A 26,915-nucleotide genomic window follows, 5' to 3' on the forward strand; every position below is an offset into this window, starting at 1 on the left:
TGGAGGCAACAGGCCTTTCTGCTGAGAACCAGATTCTACCAAGAACGTCCTGGACTTTGAGAACCAACAATTGTATGGAGGAGGTTTGACTGACAGCCAGGAAATCACTGAAACAGGGTTGTACGGGGAGTGCGGGGGTGTAAATAGAACAGTTGGCTTGGGGGTTCAGGTCTGCCACCTGTTACCTATGAGACTTTGTAGTAAGCTCTGATACTTGATTTCTTGTAAAATGGGGATGCCAGTAACCTGCCAGTTTAATACTGACCCATAGTATTTAATTTCATTTATCATATTCAATTTTCCCCAGTTGTTTTCTAGTAATGTCCATTATAACTCATTTTTTTCTGATTCAGATCCAATTAAGGGTCATATTTTGCATTTAGTTGTTATGTCTCTATATTGTCCTTTAATTCAGAGCAGTCCTCCTACCTTTGTGTGTGGCTTCAAGACATTGATATTTTGGAAGCTTTCAGGCCATTTATTTTGTGGAATGTTGTGTATCTAATTTTTTCCAATTAGATAACAATGTTTTTAAAAGCTGCACTGTGGAGCTTGTGAGGCATACGGTTAGGAACTATGACTATGGAGCTAGATTTTCTGGGTTCAAATCCCAGGTCTATCTTTTATTATCTATTTAAACTTAGTCACATTATTATAGATGGTCCCTGACTTAGGATTTTTTTTTTTTTTTTTTTTTTTTTTTTTACAATGGAGTGAAAGTGATACACACTTAGTAGAAACCATACTTGGAATTTTGAATTTTGCTCTTTCCGGGGCTAGTGATATGCAGTAGGATACTTTCTCATGATGCTGGGCAGAAGCAGTGAGCCGCAACTCGCAGGCAGCCACACCATCACAAGGATAAACCAATACATTTATAACCATTTGGTTTTTCACTTATGGTACGGCATTCAATAAATTACATGTGATAGTCAACTCCTTATTATAAAATAGGCTTGTGTTAGATGATTTTGCCCAAATGTAGGCTAATGTAAATGTTCTAGGCACTTTTAAAGTAGGCTAGACTAAGCTATGAGGTTCAGTAGGTTAGGTATATAAAATACACTTCCAACTTAACATTTTCAACTTAGGATAGGTTCATCAGGAGGTAACCCCACTGTAAGTTGAGATAGATCTGTGTACCTCTGTACTCGAATCTCTAATATAAAATGGGGATAATCATGGTACCTCTTCATTACTGTGGAGATTAAATACATGTAATATTCGTGAAGTTTTCAGAACAGTCCCTGCACAGTAAGTGCTCATGAACTGTTACTATAGAAGGCACATTCTTGTGGGAGTTTCAAAATTTGTAGAAAAAAAATCCACTCACTTTATTATAAATGATGTTTTTTCCAGTGCTTACTGTTGTCTACAATTATGCCAGCTGCTGAAGTAAGAATTAAAAAAAAAGGGGGGGGGGTTCCTGAATGGAAAAATAAGTTTAAGACATGATCTGTGATCTCAAACAGCTTACTAGTGTGAAATCACTAAAATAGGTGAAACAATCAAGGTAGAGTTAAGTGCTGCTAACCTGAGAAAGCATGAAGTTCATTCTGATAGGAGAAGGAAGTGGTCTGTGTTGACTGAAATAGCTGAAGAAGAATGGATAAAAACTGACTAGTCAGAGAAAAGGAAACAGGCATTATTCCAGGCAGAGGAGAGCACTTGAGCAAAGGAATAATTCGGGTTAAAAAGGTGAGGGCAGTGGGAACTAAGAACAAACGAGCGTGGGACCGGATTATGTGTGGTCTAACCCTGAAGTACAAGCAACTAGGTTCTCATGCAGGAGGTAAAGGGGAGCCATTTTAGGTTGTTGAGAATATTATCTTAGCCGGGTAGAGAAAAACTGGAGACTCAGGCTGAGCAAAAGCATCGCCGAAAGTCCAAGACTATTTGTCTTTCACCTGAGGGATGTCACATACTTGCTTGAAATGTTCGTTCACGTAAAGGTGGGAGTGTCAAGCAACAGCCACGACCCAGAGACATTCTACCTGGAAGTCACGAGCTCAGGCCCACGCACCAAGTCCTTGATGCTTAATCCAAGTCTAGAATTTCACTGAGTAGCTAACCAAGTTTAGCAATGTCCGAAGGAGCTCGCTCACTGGACTGTTACTCATATTGATGCCGAGGGCCTCGTTTCGCTGAGAAAGGACGGTGGGAAAGGGTGAGGAGGGTGAGAAAGTGAAAGGAAAGGGACAGAGGCGGGGAAAGGGATAGATACCAGCCAACCGCTAGGGTCCAGATGGCAGGGGGTCTGGGTTGGGGGTCGGGCTGCCCTCAGGGGCCCCCCGGGGACCCGGCCTGGGGCGCGGCGCGTGTGCTCGCGGGCGGGGCGCCCCGCCGCCGGCGGCGACCAATCCGGGAGGGCGTCCGGGGAGGGGCGGAGCTTACCGGCTCGGGCGCCGCGAGTCCTCCTTTTTGCACACACACGAATACAAAGAGCCATACGACCTTCGGGTATCCTTTTTCCATTTTTTTTCCTCCTTAATCTTGTGTGTGTTTTCAAAATTTTTAAAACTAGAGATCTGTGGCAGTGCTGGGGTGAGGAAACTGTTGCTAAGGGGAATTTGCGCTTTCCCCCATTTCTTTTTCTGTCTCTCTTCCTCTTTCTTTTTCCTGGTCAAGGTTTTAAATATACCAAGAAGTTGAGAAGCAGGATGGCCGTGTACAACTGTTAACAGCCAAATTTGTAGAGATTTTTTTTCTTTTTGTTATAAAAGAAAACTGGTAAATTTTTATGGTCGAGGGATTTAAAAAAAATTAGACGCTTGGGAAGTATAGATTTCTTCTTCTTCGTCTTCTTCTTCTTCTTTTTAGGCGGGCTGAAGGGATAATGTAAATTTCTGCCACGGGCAACGTCAAGGGCAACGTCGAAAGAAGCGGAGATTTGAGACTCCCTCACAAAGCTGTTTGCGTGCGTTTTACACACCCTCCCCCAGAATCAAAACCAAGTGGCTTGAATGTGGCAATTGTCCAAGGCCAATAGGTTAAAAATGTTTGGATATTATAATTGAGACACTCATTTCCCTGGGGAGGTGGGCAAAGCCCTTCTTACAAATGTGTCTTACATTTTCATGAAGACAGTGTGTGTGTGTGTGTGTGTGTGTGTGAGCAAATGATATCATAAAGATTTATCTTGGGGTTTTGTGCTTTGTGTATATGTACAGTATGTGTATATGTGCCATATCAGATTTTGTTTTCAAAAAAAGATTACCTTTGGTTTTATGTGTGCAAAGTAGCCCTTAGGATGTGATTTTTTTTCTGTTGTGTTCCCAAAAGTGATTAAAACAGGATTTCGTGTGCAAATTAGAGTTTAGAAGAAATCCTGTTCTTAGCATACTTAGGCACTTTCATTTTATGTGCATTTACTGTATTTTTCTACTACTCTTCTAAAGTATCAGTGAATAATTAAATAATTGCCAGGGAGTATATAGTCCATGTGGCAAACGAGCATAGGCAATTTATTGAATCTGTGGTTCAAAGCCTTCTTTAGTGATTGTTTTGCCTAAGTGGTTTTGCTTTTTATTGTCTCACGTTCATAAATGTACAGCTGTGTATATTTTGGCCTTTATGTGTGGTTTCGTTGGTGTGTTCTGAAGGGAAGGTCTCTCTTGGCTTTTTGACAAAATTGGTCGTTTATAGGTTGGGATTTGTTTGAAAAGCTCCACAGCTGGCAAAGTGTCAGGAAAATAATCCAGTCAAGTCCAATTCTCAAAAACTGTTCATGATGGTTGTGATGGGGGAGGGGCCAGAGGAGGCAAAGGCAAATAATACAAAGGAGGGATAAGAAATGCATTTTGGTTATCATGTTGCATTTTTGGAATGGGAAGCCTTCTCCCCGTGTGGAAGAGTCACAGAGAAAAGGATAAGAATGAGGACAAAACAAGCTGAGCGGGACCTCCTGTTATATGAGCCATATTCTCCCTTCATTCTGTTACAGAACCAGTGTCTTCTATTAGGAGTCATACGGAAAATATATTAAAAACTGCATTCGCAGATTGGAGTGAAAGCATAGGAAGTATATGGGGTGATGAGGGAGAAACTGGAATGTCACCAGTGAAGTAGCAACCAGGATATAAAAGGATCTACTGTAGAGTTCAAATTTCATTACAACAGAGCCTCTGTATGGTGATGGTAACACAGTTCTATTCCTCAGCTAACGTCCTACTCATTGTCAAGTAGCATTTGGGACCCCTCAACAACAGCTTTAAAATTATTTGTACAAGTCTTGAAATTCATAATGAAAGTCGCCCTCTGTGGGCTCTCTAGGTTACTTACCTGTACTGGGTGTATTTTTATTAACTAACAATGCAAGTCAGATCAGTACTTAATAAATACTACCTCAAATACGGATCATTCCACAAGTTGAGACCTGCATGCATATCTCTGAGATCTAGTCAGATTACGGTGATTTTGTGATGGCCGTGGTGCTGGGAATTTTAATGGAACTTTGCTCTTTCTAATTCTTTTTCACATCACTGCAGGGCATCACTTTTTAACTTCTCGTGAGAGAGCTCTTGTAGAGCAGTACACTTGCTAAGCCATTTGATTTTTATTAGGAACCTAGGCTCATGTCCAAGGTCCCTGCGTTGAGTCCCACGAATATATCATTGGCTTGGCCTTCCTACCAAAGCACAGCTGAACTCAGTTGCCTTTGGGGTTCGTAGAGATGAAAACTTTGAAGGGGAACTGCCCCCTTGCTAGTGGGACCTGAAAGGTCTGTAACCAAGGCCGACAGGAATTAAAAGCTTTCCACCACCAAATGTATGAGACCTTTCTGTGGCCACTGCATTTATAATCGTGTACACGCAGACTTGTAAGCAGCAGAGGACAGAACCAAGTAAACAAAACAAAACAAGCTAAAGATGGCGCCTAACGGCCCTGAAACAGCCTAGCAGTCGTGTCCCGCCCTGAAGAGGCCCCTCCCCTCCCTGGCTCGTTGAGTGATTGTGGAATGCAACCAGTAACGTCCCTGGCCCTGCTCCCCTCGTCGTTCAATCGCCAATCACCGGGAGCCAGAGGACAGGCGGGGCGGTGCCTCGCCGCGTGCGCGCGCTGGCCGGGTACACGGGCCGGCGCCGCGGTCTCTCTCCCGAGCCCGCGAGCTCTTGTAGTTGTAGCTGAGTCAGCTGGCCGCGGTGGCGCGCGGCACACGCGGTGGAACACCCGTGATGGAACACCTGTAGGGCTGCCAGAGCAGGACCGCCGCAGGAACTTCCGGGCTGTTCCCAGACCGAGTCCTCAGAGCTTTTGTAGCCACGTAGTGTACCCACGGTGAGGCGGAGAGATCCCAGCGCCTTGGGCCACTAGGTTATTTGCCGCTACACCCCATTCCCCGGAACCCCTTGGGCATTCTCTGAGGTTGGGCTCAGTGGCGAGTCGCCATGACCCCTGCGGCCTCGAGGGCTGTGCTGGAGCTCTGTTCCTCCTGCGTCGCTGCCGGTCGTCCTGCTTGTAGCTGAACCACGCTCCCTTCGGAAATGGTTCTTCTGTCCCTGGTGCCCACCTTGTCATCTCTGACTAATATTTAATCAACTAACATTTATCGAGGGCTCGCAGGGCACATGATATAGCTTTAGGAGCTGGTGGTTCATTTTTCACTTGATCCAGCAATGCAGGACTTGCCCTTTATGTCAGGCACATTTCTCTGAAAATCTTAAACCAGGATTTTAATCTTACCAAGTTGCATTTTAACAAATGTAAATGAAAAAGACCGATACACTAGGCTAAAAACTCTTGTACCACTATACAAGTGTACATGAAAATTTCAGGTGAATGGAATCCTTTTCTTAGGATCTCATTCTCCCTCTAGGTCTACATCTCTTGTTTTTTTAATCCCTGAAAATGAGGTTTTAGATAGTCTGCAGATCATGAGATGGGTCAGTCTTTCAAAACATAGGAAAATAATATTTTATGGTATTTGTTTCTCTGCTCTTGTGTGATAAAAGAGCTCTTTTTTGATAGAAATAAGTTCTGAGGGACGCCTAGGTGGCTCAGTCAGTTGTAAGTGTCAGACTTTGGCTCAGGTCATGACCTCATGGTTCCTGTGTTCCAGTCCCCCCCACCCCCCCTCCATCTGGCTGGCTGCTGTCAGCACAGAGCCTGCTTCAGATCCTCTCTCCCCCTCTCTCTATGCCCCTCTCCCACTCTCACTCTCTCTCAAAAATAAGTAAACATTAAAAGAAAAGAAAGAAATAGGTTCTGAGAGTACCTTCCAACAGGTGAGCCATATTGCACCTCCAAGTGGAGGAGCAGGGCTGACCAGCACAGCAGGAGCTTTAAGTGGCCGTTTTCCTTTTTTTATTTCTTAAGATGAAAATTATGGTATGCATTGCTGTGCTTTCCATAATCACATTTAAGGAGTTCCGTTGCTAGCGTGACCCTGAATGAGTCAAGGGCCCATTATAAAGACATATATCATTAGAGTGATACCATATCATAGACATCTATTAAAAGTGAGGAAACTTTTATTTTTCATAGTTTGGAGGCGAACTCAGTCATGCAGAAAATTCAAGCTCAGAATGGGTTGAAAGCAAGCAAGGGAGCTGCCAAGAGTATGATATATTTAGTTCTAACAAAAATACATGTGACTTGGGAGGAAAGGGATAGTTAAGATTATGGACAGTCTCACCCTGAGACAGCCTCAGACAGTCTCATCTGTCTGAAGAAGATGACTTTTCTTTCTTTTTTATCTAAATATTTATGAAGAAAATATCAGAATTATTGAAAAATGCACTTTCTGGGCTCCTTTCACATGTATTAAAATTAGACAAATACGGAATGAACCTCAAACATATATTTTATGCAAACTTAAGTTTGACAACTGTTGTTACTTTGTGTTGGCAACTCATCAAAAGATTATAGATCTTTTTCTTTCTTTCTTTTTTAACTTTTATCTTTTTAAAATTTTTTTTTTTCAACATTTTTTATTTATTTTTGGGACAGAGAGAGACAGAGCATGAACGGGGGAGGGGCAGAGAGAGAGGGAGACACAGAATCAGAAACAGGCTCCAGGCTCCGAGCCATCAGCCCAGAGCCCGACGCGGGGCTCGAACTCACGGACCGCGAGATCGTGACCTGGCTGAAGTCGGACGCTTAACCGACTGCGCCACCCAGGCGCCCCAACTTTTATCTTTTTAAAGTAAGTTCTGTACCCACTGTGGGGGCCCAGACCTACAACCCCTAAATCAAGAGTTGCGTGCTCTATGGACTGGGCCAGTCAGGTTCCCTTAAAAATCTTTTTCTCAACACTCAGTTCTAAAAGTTGATAGCATTTTGTAAAAGGTCTGTATGTTTTTCTGTGGTGGTCAACCTTAGTTTATTCCTTTTTTTCCTCTCTTGAACAAAAATATGAATTCTTGGCTTTAAGATAAATTAGCAATCTGAGGTGTGCCTGGGTGGCTCAGTTGGTTAAGGGTCTGACTTTTGATTTCAGCTCAGGTCATGGTCTCATGGTTCCTGAGATCAAACCCCTAGTCCAGCTCCTTGCTGACAGCGAACAGCCTCTTTGGAATTCTCTCTCTGCCCATTCCTGCCATGCACGTGTGCTCTCTTTCACTCAAAATAAATAAACATTGCAAAAATGATAAAGTAAATTAGCAATCTGAAATTGCAAAAGTTGACAGTATTAACATGTTTAATAATGATGGTACAGACACTGCCCAGATAATTTACTACAGTTAACCATTGCTTTGCCAAGCACTTCATGGATTGCTTCATGGGTTATTGAATTAAGCAGTTATACATTTTGAGAAATATAATAAAGATATCAGAATAAATTTTTTGTTCCTTAATAGTGTTGGCAGAGTTAAATGGGCTCTAGAACCATAAGCCAGTGTTGGAAAAAAGCAAGAATAATTAATTATGTTAGTCTGGGAGTGTTAGAAAAGGATTTAACAGGTTGTAACAACAGATAATATAGCACTGTTTATAATAAAGTTCTGTTATCAATTTGAATTATTCATGCCAAGAAAAATCTGCCTCTAAGTAAAAAAGAGAGTCTCAGTAGTGTATCTTTGTCTTCCTCTCTCCACCTCAACGAATCTTTGCTCTGTATCTGTTTTTTCTTCTCTGCAGTCTCAGGCAACAGTTACCCTTCCTTCTTTCTTACATTGGGAAGAGCCTTCCCAAAAGAAAATTTAATTATTTTCGAATAGCTTCATCCTTTACTTTTTTATGGGCTTTTACTTTCTTTTAAGTCTTTTTTTTTTTTTTTAAGTAGGTTCCACACCCAACCTAGGACTTGAAATCACGACCCCTGAGATCAAGTCACATACTCCATTGACTGAGCCAGCCAGGAACCACAACCACCCTTTTTTAAAATTTTTCTTTCTTTTTCTTTCTTTTATTTTTTAAGTTTGTCTTTATTTTGAGAGAGAGAGAGAAAAGGAGAGAGAAAGAACAAGCTGGGGAGGGGCAGGGAGAGAGAGAGAGAGAGAGAGAGAGAGAAGGAAAGAATCCCAAGCAGGCCCCGGGCTGTCAGCACAAACCCCAATGCAGGATTCAAAGACACAAACTGTGAGATCATGACCTGAGCCAAAATCAAGAGTCTTTGTTTTGATGCAGTCCCAATGGTTTATTTTTGCTTTTGTTTCCGCTGCCTCAGGAGACATGTCTAGAAAAATGTTGCTATGGCTAATGTCAGAAAAATCACTGGCCTTTTTCTTTCTGCTTTGTAAATATACCAAAGCTCTAGGGCCCCTTCTGACTTCCTATTTCCTTCCTTCCTTTCATAACTAAATTCTAGAAGACTTGATTTCATGTCTTGCTTCCATTTTCTCTCCATCATTCCTCTTTAATCTATTGCATAGTTTTACTTTCATTACAGGATTTACCTTTCTGGTCATCACCAGAGACCATCACAGACAAATAAAATATATCTCCCTAATTTTCATCTTTTTTAGCCATTCTGCTGCACCTGTCACAGTGGATTAGATCCACTTTCTTGACATTCTTTCTACTTTGGCTTTCATAACACTCTTTTTCTCCCACCTCACTGACCATACTTCTCTTTTAATGAAGCCTCTTCCACAAATTGGCTTGAAGCGCTGTCCTTGGCCTTTGCATTTCACACTTTATCTTTACTTCTTGGAGAGCGCATTCACTTTCTCAGGTTTAGCTACTTCCCTCCTGCAAAGATTCTAAATCTGCATCCCAGCTCTGACCTTCCTCTTGTTGTTTTGTTTTGTTTTGTTTTGTTTTCCAGTCCTAGTCAGTTGCTATCAGGACATACATTTAAAGATGTTGCTGGGGTGCCTGGGTGGCTCAGTCGGTTGAGCGTCCAACTTCAGCTCAGGTCACGATCTCGTGGCTTGTGGGTTTGAGCCCCACATCGGGCTCTGTGCTGGTAGCTCGGAGCCTGGAACCTGCTTCTGATTCTGTCTTCCTATCTCTGCTCCTCCCCTGTCCATGCTCTGTCTCTTCCTCTCTCTCAAAAATAAATAAATATTAAAAAAATAAATAAAGATGTTGCTATCAGTTTGAAATTTAACTTGTTAAGTAAACACTCATCTGGGGTGCCTGGCTGGCTCAGTTGGTAGATTATGTGACTCTTGACTCATGAGTTCCAGCCCCAAGTTGGGTGTAGAGCTCCCTAAAAAACAATCAATCAATCAATCAATAAAAATACACATCTTCTTTAACATGATGGTGCCTCCTCTCAGCGTCCTCATTTCTATCATCTGTCAATGTACCATCTTCTGACTCTCAGATTGATAATCTTGAAGTTGTCTAGTAAAGAAATATTATCAGATCTTCCTCCAGGATGTTGAACCTTCATATCCACAATCCTCATTCTCACCTTACTTCAGGATTAAACAGTCTCCTAATCTCTAACTCTTCCACTTTAGGTGTCTAAGACAGGGGTCAGCAAACTACAGCCCATACATAGGACATTTCTGGCCTACCATCTGTTTTTGTATGGCCCATGAGCTAAGAATGGCTTTTACATTTTTTAATTAAATATAATATTTTATGACATTTATTGTCCATAAATAAAGTTTTATTGGAACATAGTTGTGCTCATTGTTTATGTATTTCCTGTGGCTGCTTTGCGCTACAGTGGCAGAGTTGAGTAGTTGTGATAGCAACCACATGACTTGCAAAGCCAATATTACTTACTGTCTGGTCCTTTACAGAAAAAGTTTTGCTGACCCCTACTCTAATAATTCCCTTAACTTGGTTTTCAAAATCCTAGATCAGTGTTCTGTACCTTTCTATATAAGCCTCTTTACTCTGACCTCACACATGTACCCTGTTAATTCCTGTAATGTTTGTTTTTTCTCTCATCTCTCATATCGTCTTACCACCTCCCTGTTCATTCTATACATTGCCCTGTTGGAGGTTTTTCCTCTGTAAGACCCCTTCCTCATGATTTCATTCTGTTCATCTTTCCATTATTTTGAACTAACTAATTAAGAATTTTTGTCTGCACCATATTTTTAGGCACTTGTATGTATTTTGTTTTGTCCTTTGAACATTTCATTCTCACATATGCTGTAATCTCCTTGCATGTAAGGACTTTGTCTTCCCTTCATTTGAGTACTTAGAGGAGGGCAATCCATTTTGGTGACTCATCCTTCAGCATGGCCTTGCATACTGAGAGTTTTTAGAAACAACTTTTTTTTTTCTAACGTGTTCTTTTTCTCTAATGGGGATATATGTAACTAACGAATTAGTGTTTGTTTTGCTTTTAATCCAACTTATCCAACATTTAAGTTGTTATCTGGTTAGTAAATATTATAATGTGAAAGATTCTTTTGTTACCTGATGACCCTCATTTCTTTCCTTGTCCTTTTTTTTTTTTAAAGTTTTATTTATTTATTTTGAGAAAGAGAGAGAGAGAGAGCACAAGTAGGGGAGGGGCAGGGAGAGAAGGAGGCGCCATCAGCACAGAGCCCAACATGAGCTCGAACTCATGAACCATGAGATCATGACCTGAGCTGAAATCAAGATTTGGATGTTTAACTGACTGAGCCACCCAGATACCCCTCTTTCCTTATCCTTTACATTTCACTGTCTTTGAGCTTAAGTGGCTAGGGGAGCCACGGAAATGAAGTCAGCAGGAATGTCCATAGAAACTAAAAAAGAGGTACAATAAAACCTTGGTTTGTGAGCATAATTCATTCTGGAAACATGCTTATAATCCAAAGCACTTCTATATCAAAGGGAATTTCAAGAACCACTGGCTCAGCTGTGATTATGTGACTTTTAGTGTCACATATTACTCGTATTGCAAGACATCGCTCCTTTATCAAGTTAAAATTTATTAGAAATGTTTGCTCATCTTGAAGAACACTCACAGAACAAGTTACTCACAATACAAGGTTTTACTGTATTTGAATACCCATTGTGCTGCACTGCACTGTACCAGGTTTATATAGACAGGCTAATTTAAAAAAATACCTATTTGTTGCTCTGAATGTGACATTCTAAAGCGGACATAGTTAGGTAATACACAAAGTAGAAAAGCAGAAATAAATTGAGGAACAAAATTATAGAGAGGGTAGAATCATGATTTTTTTATGTCAACACAAATATGAAAATAATATTTATCATTCAAAGCTGGCAGAATTGAATATTACCCTTAGTCTAAAGCCAGCTCATGAGAGTAAGTAAATTGCAAATACTGTTTCCTTAATTACCTTTCTAATGTACATCATAGAAGGTTTAGTATGTTTACATGCATCTTTGTAGACTTGAATTTATTGTTTCTTAGAAATTTGTTATTAAATTTAGGGGGGGAAATGTAGGGGAAAAATCATCCAAGTTCCATTCCAAGCCACAGCATTTTTTTTTTTTTTTTTTTTTTTTTTTGAGATTGGAAAATCAGGATGGGGGTCCAGGATGGGAACACAAAATATTTCAGGAACAATCATAATATCATTCAGCTGCTATTTGTGGAGCACTGACCATATGCCAGCACTCTGTAGGTGCCTTACATACATTATGTATAGTCATCACAAAAACTCTCAAAGTAGGCAGAGATGAGAACACTGGGGCTCAAAAAAGGGAATAATTTGCCCAATTTCACACAGCTGCTAAGTAGTGCAGCAGGATGAGAACCCCATATATATATATTTTTTACTTCCAGTTCTGTGCTGTTTGGGGAAGAAGACCAGTCGAGGTGGAGGGAAGGGCTCAAGGTAGGCACAACAGTGTCAGGGGTAAAGGCCTCTTGCAAGAAAGAGTAAGTGTTCTGGGTAAGAATGTGGTTGTTGTCAATTTGGTACCAGAAGGGGTACCTACCCAGTATCCCAACCTGATGCATCTTAGTTTCTGGTTTCACAAATGCTGAACCCAATCTGTATGTTATCCTCTACATAACTGTCTTTTTCTCACAACAGCCACGTTTCACATTAAACTCCTTGCATAATGTTGGTTAAAGACCCTGCGAGAACAGTGAAGTCCCTTATTTAAGAAGAGAAAGAATACATAAATGACACATCCATAAGTTGACATAAGAATTGCTTAGTGCTTTCCTCTAACCTTTAGTTTTAGATTTAGCTGTGCCTTCCAGTGACTCTAATGACAGAGAAGCTGCAAATGGATTTGAGTTCAGTTCTTACAAAAAGTGAATACCTGGCATGGAAACCGTTTTTTCGATATATAAGGTGGAAAGAGCAAATTAAAGACTATTCTTTAATAACCAAATGTAATTAAAATGCATTGTGAGATTTACGTTTTAGTACCTCAGAGGCACTGATATTACCTGTTTCTGAAATGAGATTGCTGATGCAGAAAAAAGCCCCCAAATCTCAATATATAGAAAATTTCTTAACCACCTCTTTTTTTAATTGTGATGTTATGATATAATTTAAAGGGTAAGATGGAAATGTATCTCTTGTGCAAATTATAAACATACTCAAGACTTTGTCACTTAGGGAGCTTCAGGAAGAAGGATTCTTTTTTCTATAATCAAGTATTTAGAAAAGACAATTTGAAGTTCCTTGGAGTGTTCTCGGTGGTACAATCCAACCCTCCCACACTTTTTCTTCTTTTTCTTCTCGAATGGTTTAGTTGCTTAACTAGGGTGATTCAAAAGTAAGGCAGTTTGGTTTATCATTGGTTTTCTGGTTTCTTTCTTTTTTTTTTTTTTTTATCGTTTTATTTATTTTTGAGACAGAGAGAGACAGAGCATGAACAGGGGAGGGGCAGAGAGAGAGGGAGACACAGAATCGGAAGCAGGCTCCAGGCTCTGAGCCGTCAGCCCAGAGCCTGACGCTGGGCTCGAACTCACAGACCACGAGATCATGACCTGAGCTGAAGTCGGACGCCTAACCGACTGAGCCACCCAGGCGCCCCTCTGGTTTCTTCTTTAATGGGGCTGGTCATGTGGGCAAAGTGGCTTAGCTATGTAGACGTGCCTATTGAGCTTTGTGCCTGTTGAGCTTTGCCACTCCCTCAAGGAGCTTGAGAAGTGGAGGTGAGGGGCCCAGGAGGTGATTTCTCTGGGCTACCAGCTGTAGGATTCAGAACAGCTGGACTTCTTTTCAGGGGCTGGAGACCCAGATGCACAAGCGTGAGAGCAAGGGGGCTGTGCAGCCCCAGGTCACCACAGCTTGATTCTCTGATCCAGCTTTTCCCTTCCTTTCCCTGCCCCATCCCCAAAGCATCAGGGATATAATAGTGTGGGTTTGGTGACATGTTGAGGGCTGCAGTGATCGGCAAATTCCTTATTTAGGAGTCTTACTCTGAATGCATCTGTAAGAAAATTATAGAGAGGGTAGAATCATGATTCTTTATGTCAACAAAAAGTGGTCTCAGTTAAAAAAAAAATAAATGCTAGATTGAAAGTAGCAATAACTGGATTCTGCTGTCTCCCTATGACCTTGAAAAGATATATCACTTCTCTACATGTCTCTTCTGTGGACCTGGGGTAATATGTGTTTCCTAGAGCTGCTGTGTGAATGAGATAACCTGCAAGGAGTGTTCTGAACTCCTTCAGGAATGATGTCAAGGAGACAAAATGCAATGACTGTTATTAGGGCAAAGATAGTGAGGAGAAGACAGATCTGCATTTTCTTCCTTAATCTTCTAATCTTTCCAGAATCTTGTGGGTCCTTTTGAGTCCCTGCTCTGTTCCTTAGGTTGGAGTGGTGGCGGGTTCCATGCTTGGGTGCAGGAAGAATGCCTTCTACTCCGTGAAACTCTGTTCATCAGGAAGGCCTGTGTAGGCACCACGCTTTTGGACACGGGTGAGTGGGACACCCAGCGAGTTGTGCTAGGAGAGCACAGGATCTGCAGGTAGAAGAAGGCATCTCTCCTCCCCAGGCCGAGAACAGGTAGCCATGGACTGTGTGCTCCCTCACGGCTTGCCTGCTCCTCCTTCACAGAATCCACCGCCTGGTGCCCAGGCTCCTCTGGTCACCCTCCATGACAAAGGAAAGTGAATGCAAAGAGGCCAGAGCTTCCTACCGACTGGAGTCCAGTGACTGGGGACGCCTTTTGGAGCAGTCCAGCAGTGTGACCAAAGTTGTTCCCTCTGCGGTCAACCATGTCCTTCAGTGCCACCATTCTCTTCTCCCCTCCTGGTGGCAGTGAGGCCAGATGTTGCTGCTGCGCCTGTAAGAGCGAGACTAGTGGGGGCAGCACAAGCTCTCAGGGCGGGAACCCTCCTCCCAGCACCCCTATCACAGTGACCGGACATGGCCTGGCGGTTCAGAGTTCAGAGCAGCTCCTTCATATTATCTACCAGCGCGTGGAGAAGGCAGTGGGCCTGGCTGAGGCTGCTCTGGGGCTCGCCAGGGCCAACAACGAATTACTAAAATGTCTCCAGGAGGAGGTGGGTGAGCTGAGGCAGGGGAAAGCCTCTGCCCCTGAGGAAGATGGGGACGGCAGGGCCCAGGGCTCCCCATCCGAGGAGGCTGGACCTCTCAAAGAGAGCCCCGGGGAAGCCTGCAAGGCCGCATCTGCCGCAGAGGAGGAGTGTGACAGCGTGGGCAGCGGCATGCAGGTGGTGATTGAGGAGCTGTGGCAGGTGGGAGCTGCGTCGGCTGTGGGTCCCGGGCCTTTGGGCTTCCCTGCAGGCCAGAGAGACACGCGGCTCCCCGGATGCACCCTGGCTGCCAGCGAGGCGGCCTCGATGCTCAATCCCGTGAGTATGGCCTCAGAGCAGGACGCCAGTGTCGTGTGGTAGCTCCTGACTGCTTCTCCTGGCCTTTCTCTCCTCCTTCCCCCTCCCCCTAGTTTCTTTCCAGCCGTAAGCCTTTCTTTTGGTTTTACTTGTGCTAAAACAGGACAGCACCAAGTCTCCTTAGCCGGCAGGGATAGTCGGCACTCATCTGTGTTCTTCTGAACCTCATCCTCTTCGGCAGGTCATTGCTGGTGTGCGTGGTGATGGCCGTGCCCTTCCCTTCCTCTCAGGAGCTCTGTGTGCCACCTTCTCCTCCACAGCTAGCTCAGCTGCTCCAGGGGCTCTGCCTCTCCTGGCGAGAAGGCCTGCCGTGCACAGACGGCTCATTCATATTTTATCATGGGCCCTCTGCTTGCCAAGAGGAATTCAGTACAGAGAGAGATGGGAATGTGGAGGGGAGAGATGCAGAGGTGGAGAGGAAGGGAGAGCTGGAGAGGAGAGGGACAGAGGGGCACAGAGAGGGAGGAGAGGGAAGGAAGGAGAGACGGAGAGGACAAAGGACACAAGACAGGTGTAGGGAGGGAAGGAGGCAGGTGGAAATGAAGGGTTGAGGAAGGAGAAAAAGTGAACCGAGCGGAGAGGAAAGGTGTATCTAAATGGAAAGAGAATATATGCGTGCCACAGAATGTGAGGAAAGGTGGGAGGGAGGCAGAGGGGAGGGAGTAACAGGAGGACAAAAAGCGGACAGACAGTCGTCTAGAGCTCCTCGGAAGAGAATGGCATGTAGGGAGAACGAGGGGAGCAAGCGCACCTATTTCGTGCGCAGGAAAAGACACAGAAGCACCTTGTGCTATTTCAGTTTCTTTACTGCTCAGGGCCATCTGAGCAGGCAAACCCTGGCTGAGTAGAGTAAAAACTGCGGAGCGTGGCACACGGAAGTATGAAAAGGAGATGGAGCAACTACAGAGATCATAGAGATGGGAAAGTAACAGATGTGTCACCACTTGAGAGACAGTGGGAGGTCTGGCAACCCTCCTCCCCCATGCTCCCGCCCTGCCCTCTTTCCTCCTCCAGCACGTGACAAGGCCCTGACACCCAGGAAAGAGAAAAGGATCAGAGCACACAGGGGAGATGGGAGGGAGGGAACTCCCAGCCCATCTGCTGGATCTGAGAAATGAATGTAGAAGCCCCATGTCCCCCTCCAGTGTCACGCTACAGCTGGTCACTGCTCCCTGAAGGCTTAGCCATGCGGGCGGGTGGTGGTCACTGCCTCATGCCTCCCTCTGCCCAGCCAGAACTCAAGGGGGGTTTGGGGCTGCAGGGAGGTGGGAGGAGGCAGGAGGCACCAGGTATCAGGCCAGGCGATGCCCTGAGCTGTGGTTCTGTCAGGCAGGGAAGGCTTCCAAGCCGACAGGACGGAATTAGATTTCACAGCGCAGAAAGCAGCTCACAGGTCTATAAATCTCAGCCTCCTCCCCCGCTTCTTTCTGTGTTTCTCCCCCCCCCCCCCACTTTCACTGTTTTGTTTTCTTGGCTGCAGAAATCCCCCCTCCTTTCTTCCCTCAGTCGTCTTCCTCCCTCCTTCCTTTCCCTGCCCTGTGTGTCCTTGAGTGAGGGCACAGGCAGCAAGTAGATGTCAGGACAGCGACGGTTGGATGCGGCCAGGGCAGGATCAAGTGAGGGCACAGACAGGTGGTGCAAAGGGAATGGGGTGGGAGGTGGGGGACAGTTGGTGCCAGCCTCTCTAGAAATTTCTGACTTTATAGCTCCCGTCTTTGCTCCCATTTTCTCCTATTTCTCCCTTTTGTTGTTACCATTTTATTTTCTTGTTTCTTTTCTTGCTCCGTGTTCCTTTCTTGTCATCACTTCCTCCCCCAGTGCCTTTTAGACAAAATACTTGCCTGGCTACGGTTCTTATACCCAAGAGCAAATCATAGAGGATTCCTCACAAATAGAGTGTCAGAAACAAGCCTTGTCCTTGTAATCAGTCCTATGGTAACGATTCAACATGAGAGGCCCTGGGTACCCCAGAAATATTTGCCAACACCCCCATAGGAGTACCAGAGAAACAAGCTATTGGCCATTAAAGACTGTCCTGGATTCCCCCTGCTTTCCACTCTCTGTTCATTATCTTTGGCCAAAGAATGATGGGTGACCGGGTTCCCCTAAGCCTGGATGGCTAATAGGCTATTCTTTTTTATGTTCTTAGCTGGTGGATGATTATGTGGCCTCTGAGGGTGCAGTACAGCGGGTGCTGGTCCCTGCTTATGCCAAGCAACTCTCACCAGCCACACAACTGGCTATCCAGCGGGCAACCTCAGAGACAGGGCCAGAAAATGGAACCAAGCTGCCACCGCCCCGCCCTGAGGACATGCTCAGTGCTGCAGCTGCGCTGGACGGTGCCTTGGAAGAGTCAGGCCCTGGGGGAACAGGGGAGCTGAGACACTCTCTAGGGTTTACTGCTTCCCCATGCAGGACCAGAGGGAGTGGGCAGAAGAACTCCAGGCGCAAGCGGGATCTGGTACTCTCCGTGAGTGAGCTCAATTCTATAAATTTTTCTTCAGTCTGGAGAGATAAGAATGAAGTGTGGGTTGATTTTAAACTTCCCATATTGATTGAGTGGTGTCCTGTATCATACTGGAGAGGGAGGGGCAAGAAGGAGACAGACTGGTCCATAGCCCTAGGGACAGGCAGTCCCCCTGCTAATCATGGAATTTTTTTAAGGCTTTGCCAAATAGATTGAAATCTTCTGTTTAAAGAGAAGGGAATTATATCACACCTCCTCCCAATGATCTAATAATCCTGGTGGGAAGATCTTTACGGGATTGAGCAGACCAACCACTGAATGGTAGCACTGGAAACAGCCTGCCATTTACCAGTGTTCAGGGTAAGCAGCAAGGGACCCATTGGCAGAAAGGCCAAGGTATCCTGAGGTGGTCCCAAACCCCAAGGATGCAGAGGACCACTAGACACTCAGCTCAGTTATGAAGGTTTGGACAGTCTAGTGATCCAAGGGGATCTTGGCAGGGAAGGTACCGGGTTGAACCAGTTTTGCCTGAAACTTGGAGTGGCTTGGAGCCTTAGGAACATCACTAAGCATCCTACAGTGCACAGGGCAGTCCCCGAAAATTATTCGACCTAAAATGTCCATAGTGCCAAGGTTGAGAAACCCTGTTCTAAGGTAACCATTGTCCTGTGGATCAACTCTGTGCCCCAGAACATCTTTCTGATAACCACGGGGGTGTTCCTTAGCTAGATCGTGTTCATATGGACTATAAGCCATTTCCTTTCTCTGGCTTATGGCTGATAGAGTAACTGGAGAGTTCTGATTAGGAGGGGAGCTCATCATTCACACCCATCCGAAGAAATCTCACAGCATAGCCCCTTTCCTCCTGTCACAGTCTTAGTAAAGGTTGAAGACAGCCGATTACGCGCACACCTTCTTCATCTGCATTACTTCTTTCTTCTTTTTCCCTTTCCTAAGGGCTCCTGACTCTTACTCTCCCTTTCACTTGATTTGTTTTTACACCGAGGGATTCTTTTCATCCCTGGGAAGGAAGACACCGTTCATAATCCGAATCAACTGGTTTCTAACCTTTGTTTTATTTTATTATCTTTTTTTCCAGACTTCATTTAAAATTTTGGTTATGTTCAGGGATATCTCACTTATCACGAATAGGGTTTAGTTTTTCTGTCATGAATCTCTTGCTTCCAGTGATAGAAATGGAGGCATATATACCTAGAAATGCATTTCAAGCATAGTGTTTAAATCATGAATAAATGTATGATGATTACAATTTGCATAAAATTAGGGTTTCCGACCACTTCCATTCCTCTCCAGCCTACTGCCTCCAGCGAGAGGTCGGTGTGGAGGGCTGGCTCCCACCTGCCCTTTGGAGAGCCTGGTGAAACTGAGGACCTTGGAGGAGGAGAGTAGGCTCACTCCCCATGCTCTCTGTTACAGTACTTGAAAAGGCCCTGGAGGACCGGTCAGGGAATTTTGCTGCCCATCACAGAGGAAGGTTTAAAATGTGGTTTAGAGGGAGAGGGCTAGCCGCAGGCCTTCAGTCTTCCAGCCTTTGGCTCTGGGAAGGAATCAAGGAGGCATCTCTCCAATCCACTCAGGCTGCTGTGGGTCACTGCTAGGGATCCAAAAGGACCAAACCGGAACCACTGACTTCTTGGAATGCTGCAAATCCCAGCTACCCATTGGGGAATATATTTATTTTTAGCTCACTCAGGAGGTAGGTGAGCCAGCTGCCTTTACAGTCTTAACACTTATTATTGTCTCAGAGTATTTTCCCTTTCCACTTCAAGCCTGGTTTGATTTTTATCAGCTGATCTCTTCCAAGCCACTTGAATTGGAAGCTGTGCAACTCCCCTTTTTTCCTTTTTTTGCAACACTTTCAAATTTTTTTGAAGCATTTGCCCACCTCTTGTGATTCCTTAAGTTGGGACTTCTAAGAGGTAAAATATGTAAAATATGAGAAGCTAGTTTAATTACAGGCCTTTTTTATAGAGTAGAGACCCTAACCATAAAAAGTTGCCTGCACTTTCCTAAATTGATATGGTCAGTCATAGAAGCAGAAGGGTAAATGGGGATTTCTTAATTGAAACTGAAGTCTTGAGATCAGTATATGGGTCCATCGGTTTGGGACTGGGAATTTCCACTGACTGAGGGAGCTTGAGATAAAAAATATAATCAGAAACAGCAAAACTAAATTTAATAGGAAGAAATGTAAAATTCTGCATCAAAGTTAAAAAAGCAAAGCAGTTGTAGAATGGCAGAGATAGGAATCCATGTGAAAAGTAGACTTGAGTTGACAGCTCACAGGGAATGAACCCTGTGACATTGGGAATAGGGGTGGGGTTGCTAAGAAAGGTAACACCATCTTGGGTTTCATTCCTAGAAATGTAGAGTTCCATTCAGGGAAGTAATGCTCCCTTTGGCCAGGTCCCAGCTGATGGATTAGATTCAGTTCCCAGTGCCATGTTGTCCAAGGGACACTGGCAAGCCAGAGAGCCTGACGGTTTGGAAACTGTCATGAGGAATGGCTGAAGGACTTCTAAATATGAAGGATATTTAGACTGAATAGGAGAAGATTTGGGGAGTACATGAGACCTGTCTTCAAAGATGTTAGGTGCCGTTATAGGCAAAACTGGTCAGATTTTGGAGTCTAAGGCAAAACTTTTTAACAATTAGAGATGTTCAACAGTAAAATAAGCTGGCCCAAAAAACTAGTGAGAACCCATTATTAAAGGTGTGTAAGCAAAGCTGAAAGCCTGTTCGATGATGTGAGAGGGAGGTTGGGTGATAGAGTCTCCAAGGTCCTTTGCGTTTCACATTTCTGTTATTTTAGGTTTGTGTTTTTCAGACCATGGTGTGTATACCCCTGGGACTTGTGGTAATGTGCAAAAGGATATATACACCTAGGGCATTTTCCTGGGTCATCAATTGTACTAAAAGATTGGAAGACATTTTTAGATTAAAAAAAAATACAGATATATTGTAAAGAAAACTTTAAAATTTGCAAGAATAGGGGGCCTCAAGAAATGTCCACTTGCAGTAGTCTTGGTGTATATTTGCTCTCTCCTGGCTATTTGTAAGGAGTATGTTTGTAAAAATGTCTGAGACCTTTTGCTCTACTGATCATATTCCCCAGGAACAGAAAAGTAAGACCAGGGATGATCCTAGAGCCTCCATACAAATTAAATGAAAAGGACCAAAAAAGGGGGGACATTAGAAGTACTGACTTGGATAGGCTCTCTGGCTAAGAAAGAGTATCATCAGAAATGGTGCCCAGACTATGGGAAGGATTCGGGCAGAGAACCCCATAGAGACAATGCCTAGGGAACAGAGGAGGGTTCCATCATATACACTCTCAGCTTGAATCTGTGTTTGTTTTTTCGCCTAGAAATTGGTCCACAATGTGCATAACCACATCACCAACGACAAGAGATTCAATGGGTCTGAAAGGTACGATCCCCTTGAGGGAAAACAATCATAAGGTACTCTGCCAAGGAGAGGGAACTAGAGGGCTGTTCCAGTATAACAATGAGGCTAAGGCTTTGCTCTCACCATTGCCCCTTACATCCTGCCCTTGGCCGTGAGGGCATTTACCACACAGTTGATTCATGCCAGGAATCTCTGTTTTTCTGGCTTTCAAAATGCTGACTGGCTTGTTCATGATCTTTGTGGCAGCATCAAGTCCTCTTGGAATATTTCAGTAGTGAAGTTCCTTCTGGAAAAGCTCAAGCAGGAGCTGGTGACCAGTCCCCACAATTACACTGATAAGGAGCTGAAAGGTGAGAAAAAACTGAATTAACTCCCATCTCATCCTTTTTCTACTCACTGTTCTCGTTCAGAGTAGAGGCATAATGGAGATGATTTGGGTGGTTTTCAGAAGAGTGGACTTAAAATAAAATTTTTGGGCTATTCTCACATCTTCTTCACAGAATTGTTTCTAATTGCTTTTTTATTCCCCTGCCCCGCTTGAACTGAAAATGGGAAAAGGAAAGGGCTGACACCAGCGTGCATGATGTTTCTGCAGGGCCTGAATCTAGGGTGTTATGAAAAGGAAGTCAGGGGGCGCCTGGGTGGCTCAGTCGGTTAGGCAGCCGACTTTGGCTCAGGTCATGATCTCGCGGTCCATGAGTTCGAGCCCCGCGTCGGGCTCTGTGCTGACAGCTCAGAGTCTGGAGCCTGTTTCAGATTCTGTGTCTCCCTCTCTTTGACCCTCCCCCATTCATGCTCTGTCTCTCTCTGTCTCAAAAATAAATAAACGTTAAAAAAAAAAAATTAAAAAAAAAAAAAAGAAAAGGAAGTCAGAATCCAGGCCTGCCCTTTCTGTTTTTTTAAGTTTATTTATTTAGTTTAAGATGTGCACGTTCACTCAAGTGAGGGAGGGGCAGAGAGAGAGAGGGAGAGAGAGAATCCCAAGCAGGCTCCACACGTCAGTGCAGAGCCCAACAAAGGACTTGAACTCACCGACAGAACCTTGAGATCATGACCTGAGCTGAGATCAAGAGTCTGACGCTCAACCGACTAAGCCACCCAGGCACCCCAGGCCTGCCCTTTTGTCCCTAAATATTATGTCCTGAGTTTTCTACTTTCCTTGCTCTTCTGTTATTTGCTTGTAGCTAACCCTGAAGCATTTAGAAAGCTGCTGTTGAAAAAGCACTTGAATCTACTACCAGCAGAGTAGAATGGGAGTGGGTTTAATTGAGCCAAGGGCCAGGGAGGGAGTTACAGAAGCTTGGACTTGTGTTCCCAGGGGGAGATATGGGTGGAGTCAGTGCTGGACATGGAGGTGAGCAGAGAGAGCTAAACCAAAGAGGAGTAAATAGCTGCTGATGGGTCTGTGAGAAAGCCCACCATCTAGAGGGACCCTCACCTTCCCAGCCAACAGTGTTAGGGCAGAAAAAAGGGCTGAGGACCTGGTCCAGAGGACCTTGCTCTCTGCCCCCTCCCTTCTCCCTCCTCCCAGGAGCCTGTGTAGCCTACTTCCTTACTAAGAGGCGTGAGTACCGCAATTCCCTGAACCCCTTTAAAGGCCTGAAGGAAAAAGAGGAGAAGAAGCTTCGAAGTCGCAGATACCGGGTAGGTTTCTAGGCCTTCCTTTCAAGATGCTAAATGCTAAACCCTACTAAGCTGCAGTGGGAAGGGCCAGAGGACCTGGCATCTGAGAATAGGGTTGAGAGCCAGGAATGTTAGCAGGTAGAGGAGGAGGGAGGGGGGCTAGGTTCTCTCAGGCACAGATTTTACACAGCTTTCCTACCCGAACCCCTCTCCCCAAATCTAATCCTTAGTCTGTCTCTCTTCCTAATCTCTATCCTGGGCTCCTACCTTAGCTTTTTGCCAACCGATCCAGCATCATGAGGCATTTTGGACCTGAGGACCAACGCCTATGGAAGGATGTGACAGAAGAGCTGATGTCAGACGAAGAGGACAGTCTTAATGAGCCAGGTGTCTGGGTGGCCCGGCCTCCCCGTTTCCGGGCCCAGCGCCTCACGGAACTCTGCTACCACCTGGATGCCAACTCTAAGCATGGCACGAAAGCCAACCGTGTGTATGGACCTCCCTCAGACCGATTACCTTCTGCTGAGGCCCAGCTCCTTCCACCAGAACTTTATAATCCTAATTTCCAAGAAGAGGAAGATGAGGGAGGTGATGAGAATGGACCTGTCTCCCCATCTTTTGACCAACCCCACAAAACCTGTTGTCCTGACTTGAACTCCTTCATTGAAATCAAAGTGGAAAAGGATGAATGAAATCTATAACCAAGAATAACTCTGGCTTCTGCCACTCCCCATGTCCCAGAAATGGATGGCCACGGGGCTTCCCAGAATAACAAGATGTCCTCTGCAGCCTGAGAAAGCAAATCTGTCTCTCTTCTTAACACAGTCCCCAATGGAAGTGGAAGCCAGCAGCTGTGCTGGGATAAAGACTTATCTAGAAGGGGGAAAGCTGCCCCCCACTGTGAATGGCAAGCCAGAAAATGCTTATTTCTAAGCATAAATAGTGCCTCGGGGAGCCTGAGCTGAAAAAAAGGAGAAGGATGGGTCTAAGAAACATGAGGCCTTCTTGACATCTGCCCCAGTCTCTGAGTTGGTTTTTTTTCTGGTTTCACTCAAAGCTCTGGGGAAGCAGCCCTGGTTGTACCTTCTTCCCCATGACTGCTGGTCTGGCTCTGCAGTGGAAGCCGCACAGAACCAGTCCAGGATAATACTGCCACCTGGTGGGCAGTCTCAGCCATGGGCTTGATGCTTCTGAGCAGAACACGGCTGTGTCTCTATTTGGGAATTGGGATACAGATATAATAGCTATTGTTTATTGAATTATGTAAGGCAGATTTTATTATTCCCATCTTACACATGAAGAAATTAAAGCTTAAAGAGTTCCCATGTGTCACTAGCAGCTGCTCTCCCACTGTGTGACCAAGCAGTATATGAGGCTTTGTAGCTATTAGTCCTGTCAACCAAACTGTATTTTGAGGAAGGGGTGTGTGTGTGTGTGTGTGTGTGTGGGTGCATGTGTGGGTGTGTGCGCGCACACGCGCACACCCACACGTGCACCCACACACACCCACACCCAAACTTTGTGCATTACGAATGGATTGTGAAGTAAAAATGGCTTTCTGTTCAGTCAGTATGTAACAAATACTGATTGCTTACTAGGTGTCAGGTACTGTGTTGGGTGCTGTGGTTACACTGTGGATCAGGTTAGATGCCGATTAGGTTTTATTATCTAATCAGGAAGCCAGGTAGTTAAGTAGACAGTGAAATGAACTGTGATAAGGGTGGTGATGGGGGAGCAGAAGGTGTAGCGGCAGCAGACAGCAGGGTTGGCTCACCTACTCTGGTGGTGGGGAAACGCTTCTCAGAGAGTGGTGTTTAAAGTAATACCTGAAAGATGGGGAGGAGTTGGTGCAGAGGAAAGCTGGAGAGACCCAGAGACCTTGTCAAGTATCTTGAAGAGTATAGACTTTAGTTCAAAGGCCATGAGAAATCCTTCAAAGGTGGTAAGCAGGGAAATGAGATGGTCAGTTCTGTGTTTGATAAGAATCACTTGCCCTGGGGATAAGATGGATTGCAGGGAGAAAGCCTTGCGGGGCGGGGGCAGGGGGGGATGTCCTGCAGTGGTTCAAGAGAGAAGAGATGGTGGCTAGACAGAAAGTGATGGTGAGGGAATTTGAAAGAGATTTAGGAAGCTGAACTGAAAGGACTTGGTGATTGACAGGGCTTGGACTTAAGGCTGAGGGAGGAGGACATAAGGTTGACGTTCAGGTTTCTGGCGTAAGCATCTAAGTGGTTAATGGCGCCATTTACTTGGGATGCTGGAGGGGCCAATTTCAGGAGGCAGAGAAGGTGAAGTCAGTTGAGGGTGTTGTATGCCTTTGAGACAACCACGTGGAGATGATAGTAGTCAGCTGAGTTTTTAAGTCTAAGATAGTCTGGGCTAAGGGGCACCTGGCTGACTTAATCAGTGGAGCATGGGATTCTTGATCTCAGAGTCATGAGTTCGAGCACCATGTTGGGCGTAGAGCTTACCTTAAAAAAAAAAAATGTCTGGGCTACAGATACGGATTTAGGAGCCATCTGTGTACATAGTTCATAATTAAAGTCTTGAGAAGGGAGAACAGGGCTGGTGGAGCTCCTGGCTCCAAAACAGTGATTACCCTGAGGTCATGAGCACTACCGGAGTATGCCCTCAGTGCATCCCTCTCCCCCTTCACTTGTCTCTGTTTCCTGTTATCCCCTGAAAATACAGGTGCTTGATCCCAACTGTGCCCACTGCTGCCACCACAAAAGGCTCCTCAACTTTTCATAAGAGATTCAGTCTCCCATCCTCACTATAAACGGGGAAAGCTTCCAAATATGAGAGGCTCTGTGGATATTCTGGTTGTAAGTAATAGGAAGGAAGAATCCAGGTTTTCCTTCTCCATATGGAGACAGGAAAGGAGGAAGAGCCTTATGGTTAATTCTGAAGATGTTGCTCACAGCAGGTTCTGGATGCAACCTGATAGCTCCCCTCTGTTACTAACGCTTTCAGTGTTCCCTGCTTCTGGTCTGATAGTGAACTCTCCTCTGGATCAGAGAAGAGCTGTAGGCCTGATAGGGAAACAGAGAGGCTGATTCTCCCGAGAGATGAGGTCAGGGAGACAATGCAGCTAGGACAAAGAAGCCAAATAGTTTGTGCCAAATTAATTTCCCCAAAGATATTAACCTCCTTTGCTTCACCATTCCCTAAGGCTACACTAAGATTATGAAAGGTGTTCAAAATGTTGAAATGAAAATAATATGCATGATTTGTTTGCATATAATTTTCATACTCATCTACTATCTAAATACAAAAGAATCATTTTCCTTCTCCATTCTACCTCCTCCACCCCTTGCGCCTGATGTGCTAGTCAGGGCAAAATCAGTTGACTGGTATTTAATTAGGTATGTTCAGTTTCAGCCCCCCCTCCCTTTCCTTCTTTCCTTGTTCTTGATCCTTCCAGTGTGGCCCATATTAGAAGCCTCTTTCCCTTTTCCACCCTGATCATTTTCACTTGCTAGCTCGTCTAAAGGACATTTCTCTTCTTCTTCCTAAGTTAATACTTACTCTTTATCACCAATCTCCTGTGGGCCAACCAAGGGGGAGGCATTCGCTAGCCCTAAAACCAGTCCTTCTATCCCCACAGTCACCTGAAATAGTTGCTAAAAATCTCATTTCCCAACACCAGGGGGTGTCTCTATTCCTGTATCTGTCCCACCCTGAAGGTAGAGATTAGTCCCAACCCTTTTCCCCACTCCTTTTACGTAGCCCCTAAAGCTCCTTCTCTCCCTACCGTCGCAGAGCTTTGGGTTCAGAAAGTGGTGTCTTTTTATTGCAGATTATCGTAGGTCTCTCATTCTGTCCGGACATGCATAGATTTTTCTTTTTCTTAGTCTGTTCATCTTTCGGTCTCGTACGTACCACCCACGATCCCCTTTGCTCCGGTTCGCCCTTTCTTTCGCTACCTGTCTTCCACCTCTCTACATGGGTTTCATCGCCCTTCTGGGTTCTTCACATACGCGTCTCTGAGCCTCTTTGTGTATCCACCTTTCTTTCTCCCTGTCCCCCTCTTTATGGAACTCTCCCTGTCTCACTACTTCTGTGCCAGTCTCTCTCCGTCTCTCCCACAGTCCCCACAGTAGGAACAAAGTCACGATGTTTGCGCAGAACATGCCTCGCGTCGCCCCGTTCGGGACCGTCACATTCCACCGTGCCCCTCCGCGCATTCCAACTGCAAACAAAGAGTTCCCCTCCCCCTCCTCCACTTTTCCCCGTCCCAATTCCTGAGAGATGTAGCGG

At 44.8% G+C, this 26,915-nt stretch overlaps 1 protein-coding gene and 1 long non-coding RNA gene across 5 annotated transcripts; one reads left to right on the forward strand and one right to left on the reverse strand.

Moving 5' to 3' along the window:
• CB3H14orf93 (chromosome B3 C14orf93 homolog) lies at positions 1–23,670 on the forward strand. 4 transcript variants are annotated; one of them, XM_049613111.1, is made up of 7 exons: positions 1–5,277; positions 12,095–15,097; positions 17,286–17,606; positions 20,992–21,053; positions 21,279–21,382; positions 22,564–22,676; positions 22,928–23,670. In XM_049613111.1, the coding sequence occupies exons 2-7, from the start codon at positions 14,498–14,500 to the stop codon at positions 23,345–23,347; spliced, it is 1,620 nt and encodes a 539-aa protein (XP_049469068.1). In that variant the 5' UTR covers positions 1–5,277; positions 12,095–14,497; the 3' UTR covers positions 23,348–23,670. The 4 variants fall into 4 exon arrangements, with proteins under 4 accessions (XP_049469068.1, XP_049469066.1, XP_049469067.1 ...); XM_049613109.1 differs by having other exon boundaries at positions 1–2,460; positions 14,051–15,097; XM_049613110.1 differs by lacking the exon at positions 1–5,277 and having other exon boundaries at positions 7,133–14,198; positions 14,337–15,097.
• On the reverse strand, positions 19,629–26,895 carry LOC125909701 (uncharacterized). The gene is made up of 3 exons (XR_007453760.1): positions 26,184–26,895; positions 21,156–21,375; positions 19,629–19,759 (listed from the first exon to the last, which is right to left on the reverse strand). It is a non-coding gene; the product is annotated as an uncharacterized LOC125909701 (long non-coding RNA).
• Between the last annotated feature and the right edge of the window lie 20 nt (positions 26,896–26,915).

The sequence above is a fragment of the Panthera uncia genome (genome assembly GCF_023721935.1).
Source record: "Panthera uncia isolate 11264 chromosome B3 unlocalized genomic scaffold, Puncia_PCG_1.0 HiC_scaffold_1, whole genome shotgun sequence".
NCBI classification, from domain to species: domain Eukaryota; kingdom Metazoa; phylum Chordata; class Mammalia; order Carnivora; family Felidae; genus Panthera; species Panthera uncia.

Excerpts from the sequence above, each read along its gene's own strand:
- CB3H14orf93 (XM_049613111.1), top strand. The coding sequence starts at position 14,498 with ATGTCCTTCAGTGCCACCATTCTCTTCTCCCCTCCTGGTGGCAGTGAG. Across the intron at positions 21,383-22,563 it reads CACTGATAAGGAGCTGAAAG|GAGCCTGTGTAGCCTACTTC; the intron begins GTGAGAAAAAAC and ends CCCTCCTCCCAG. Across the intron at positions 22,677-22,927 it reads TTCGAAGTCGCAGATACCGG|CTTTTTGCCAACCGATCCAG; the intron begins GTAGGTTTCTAG and ends CTCCTACCTTAG.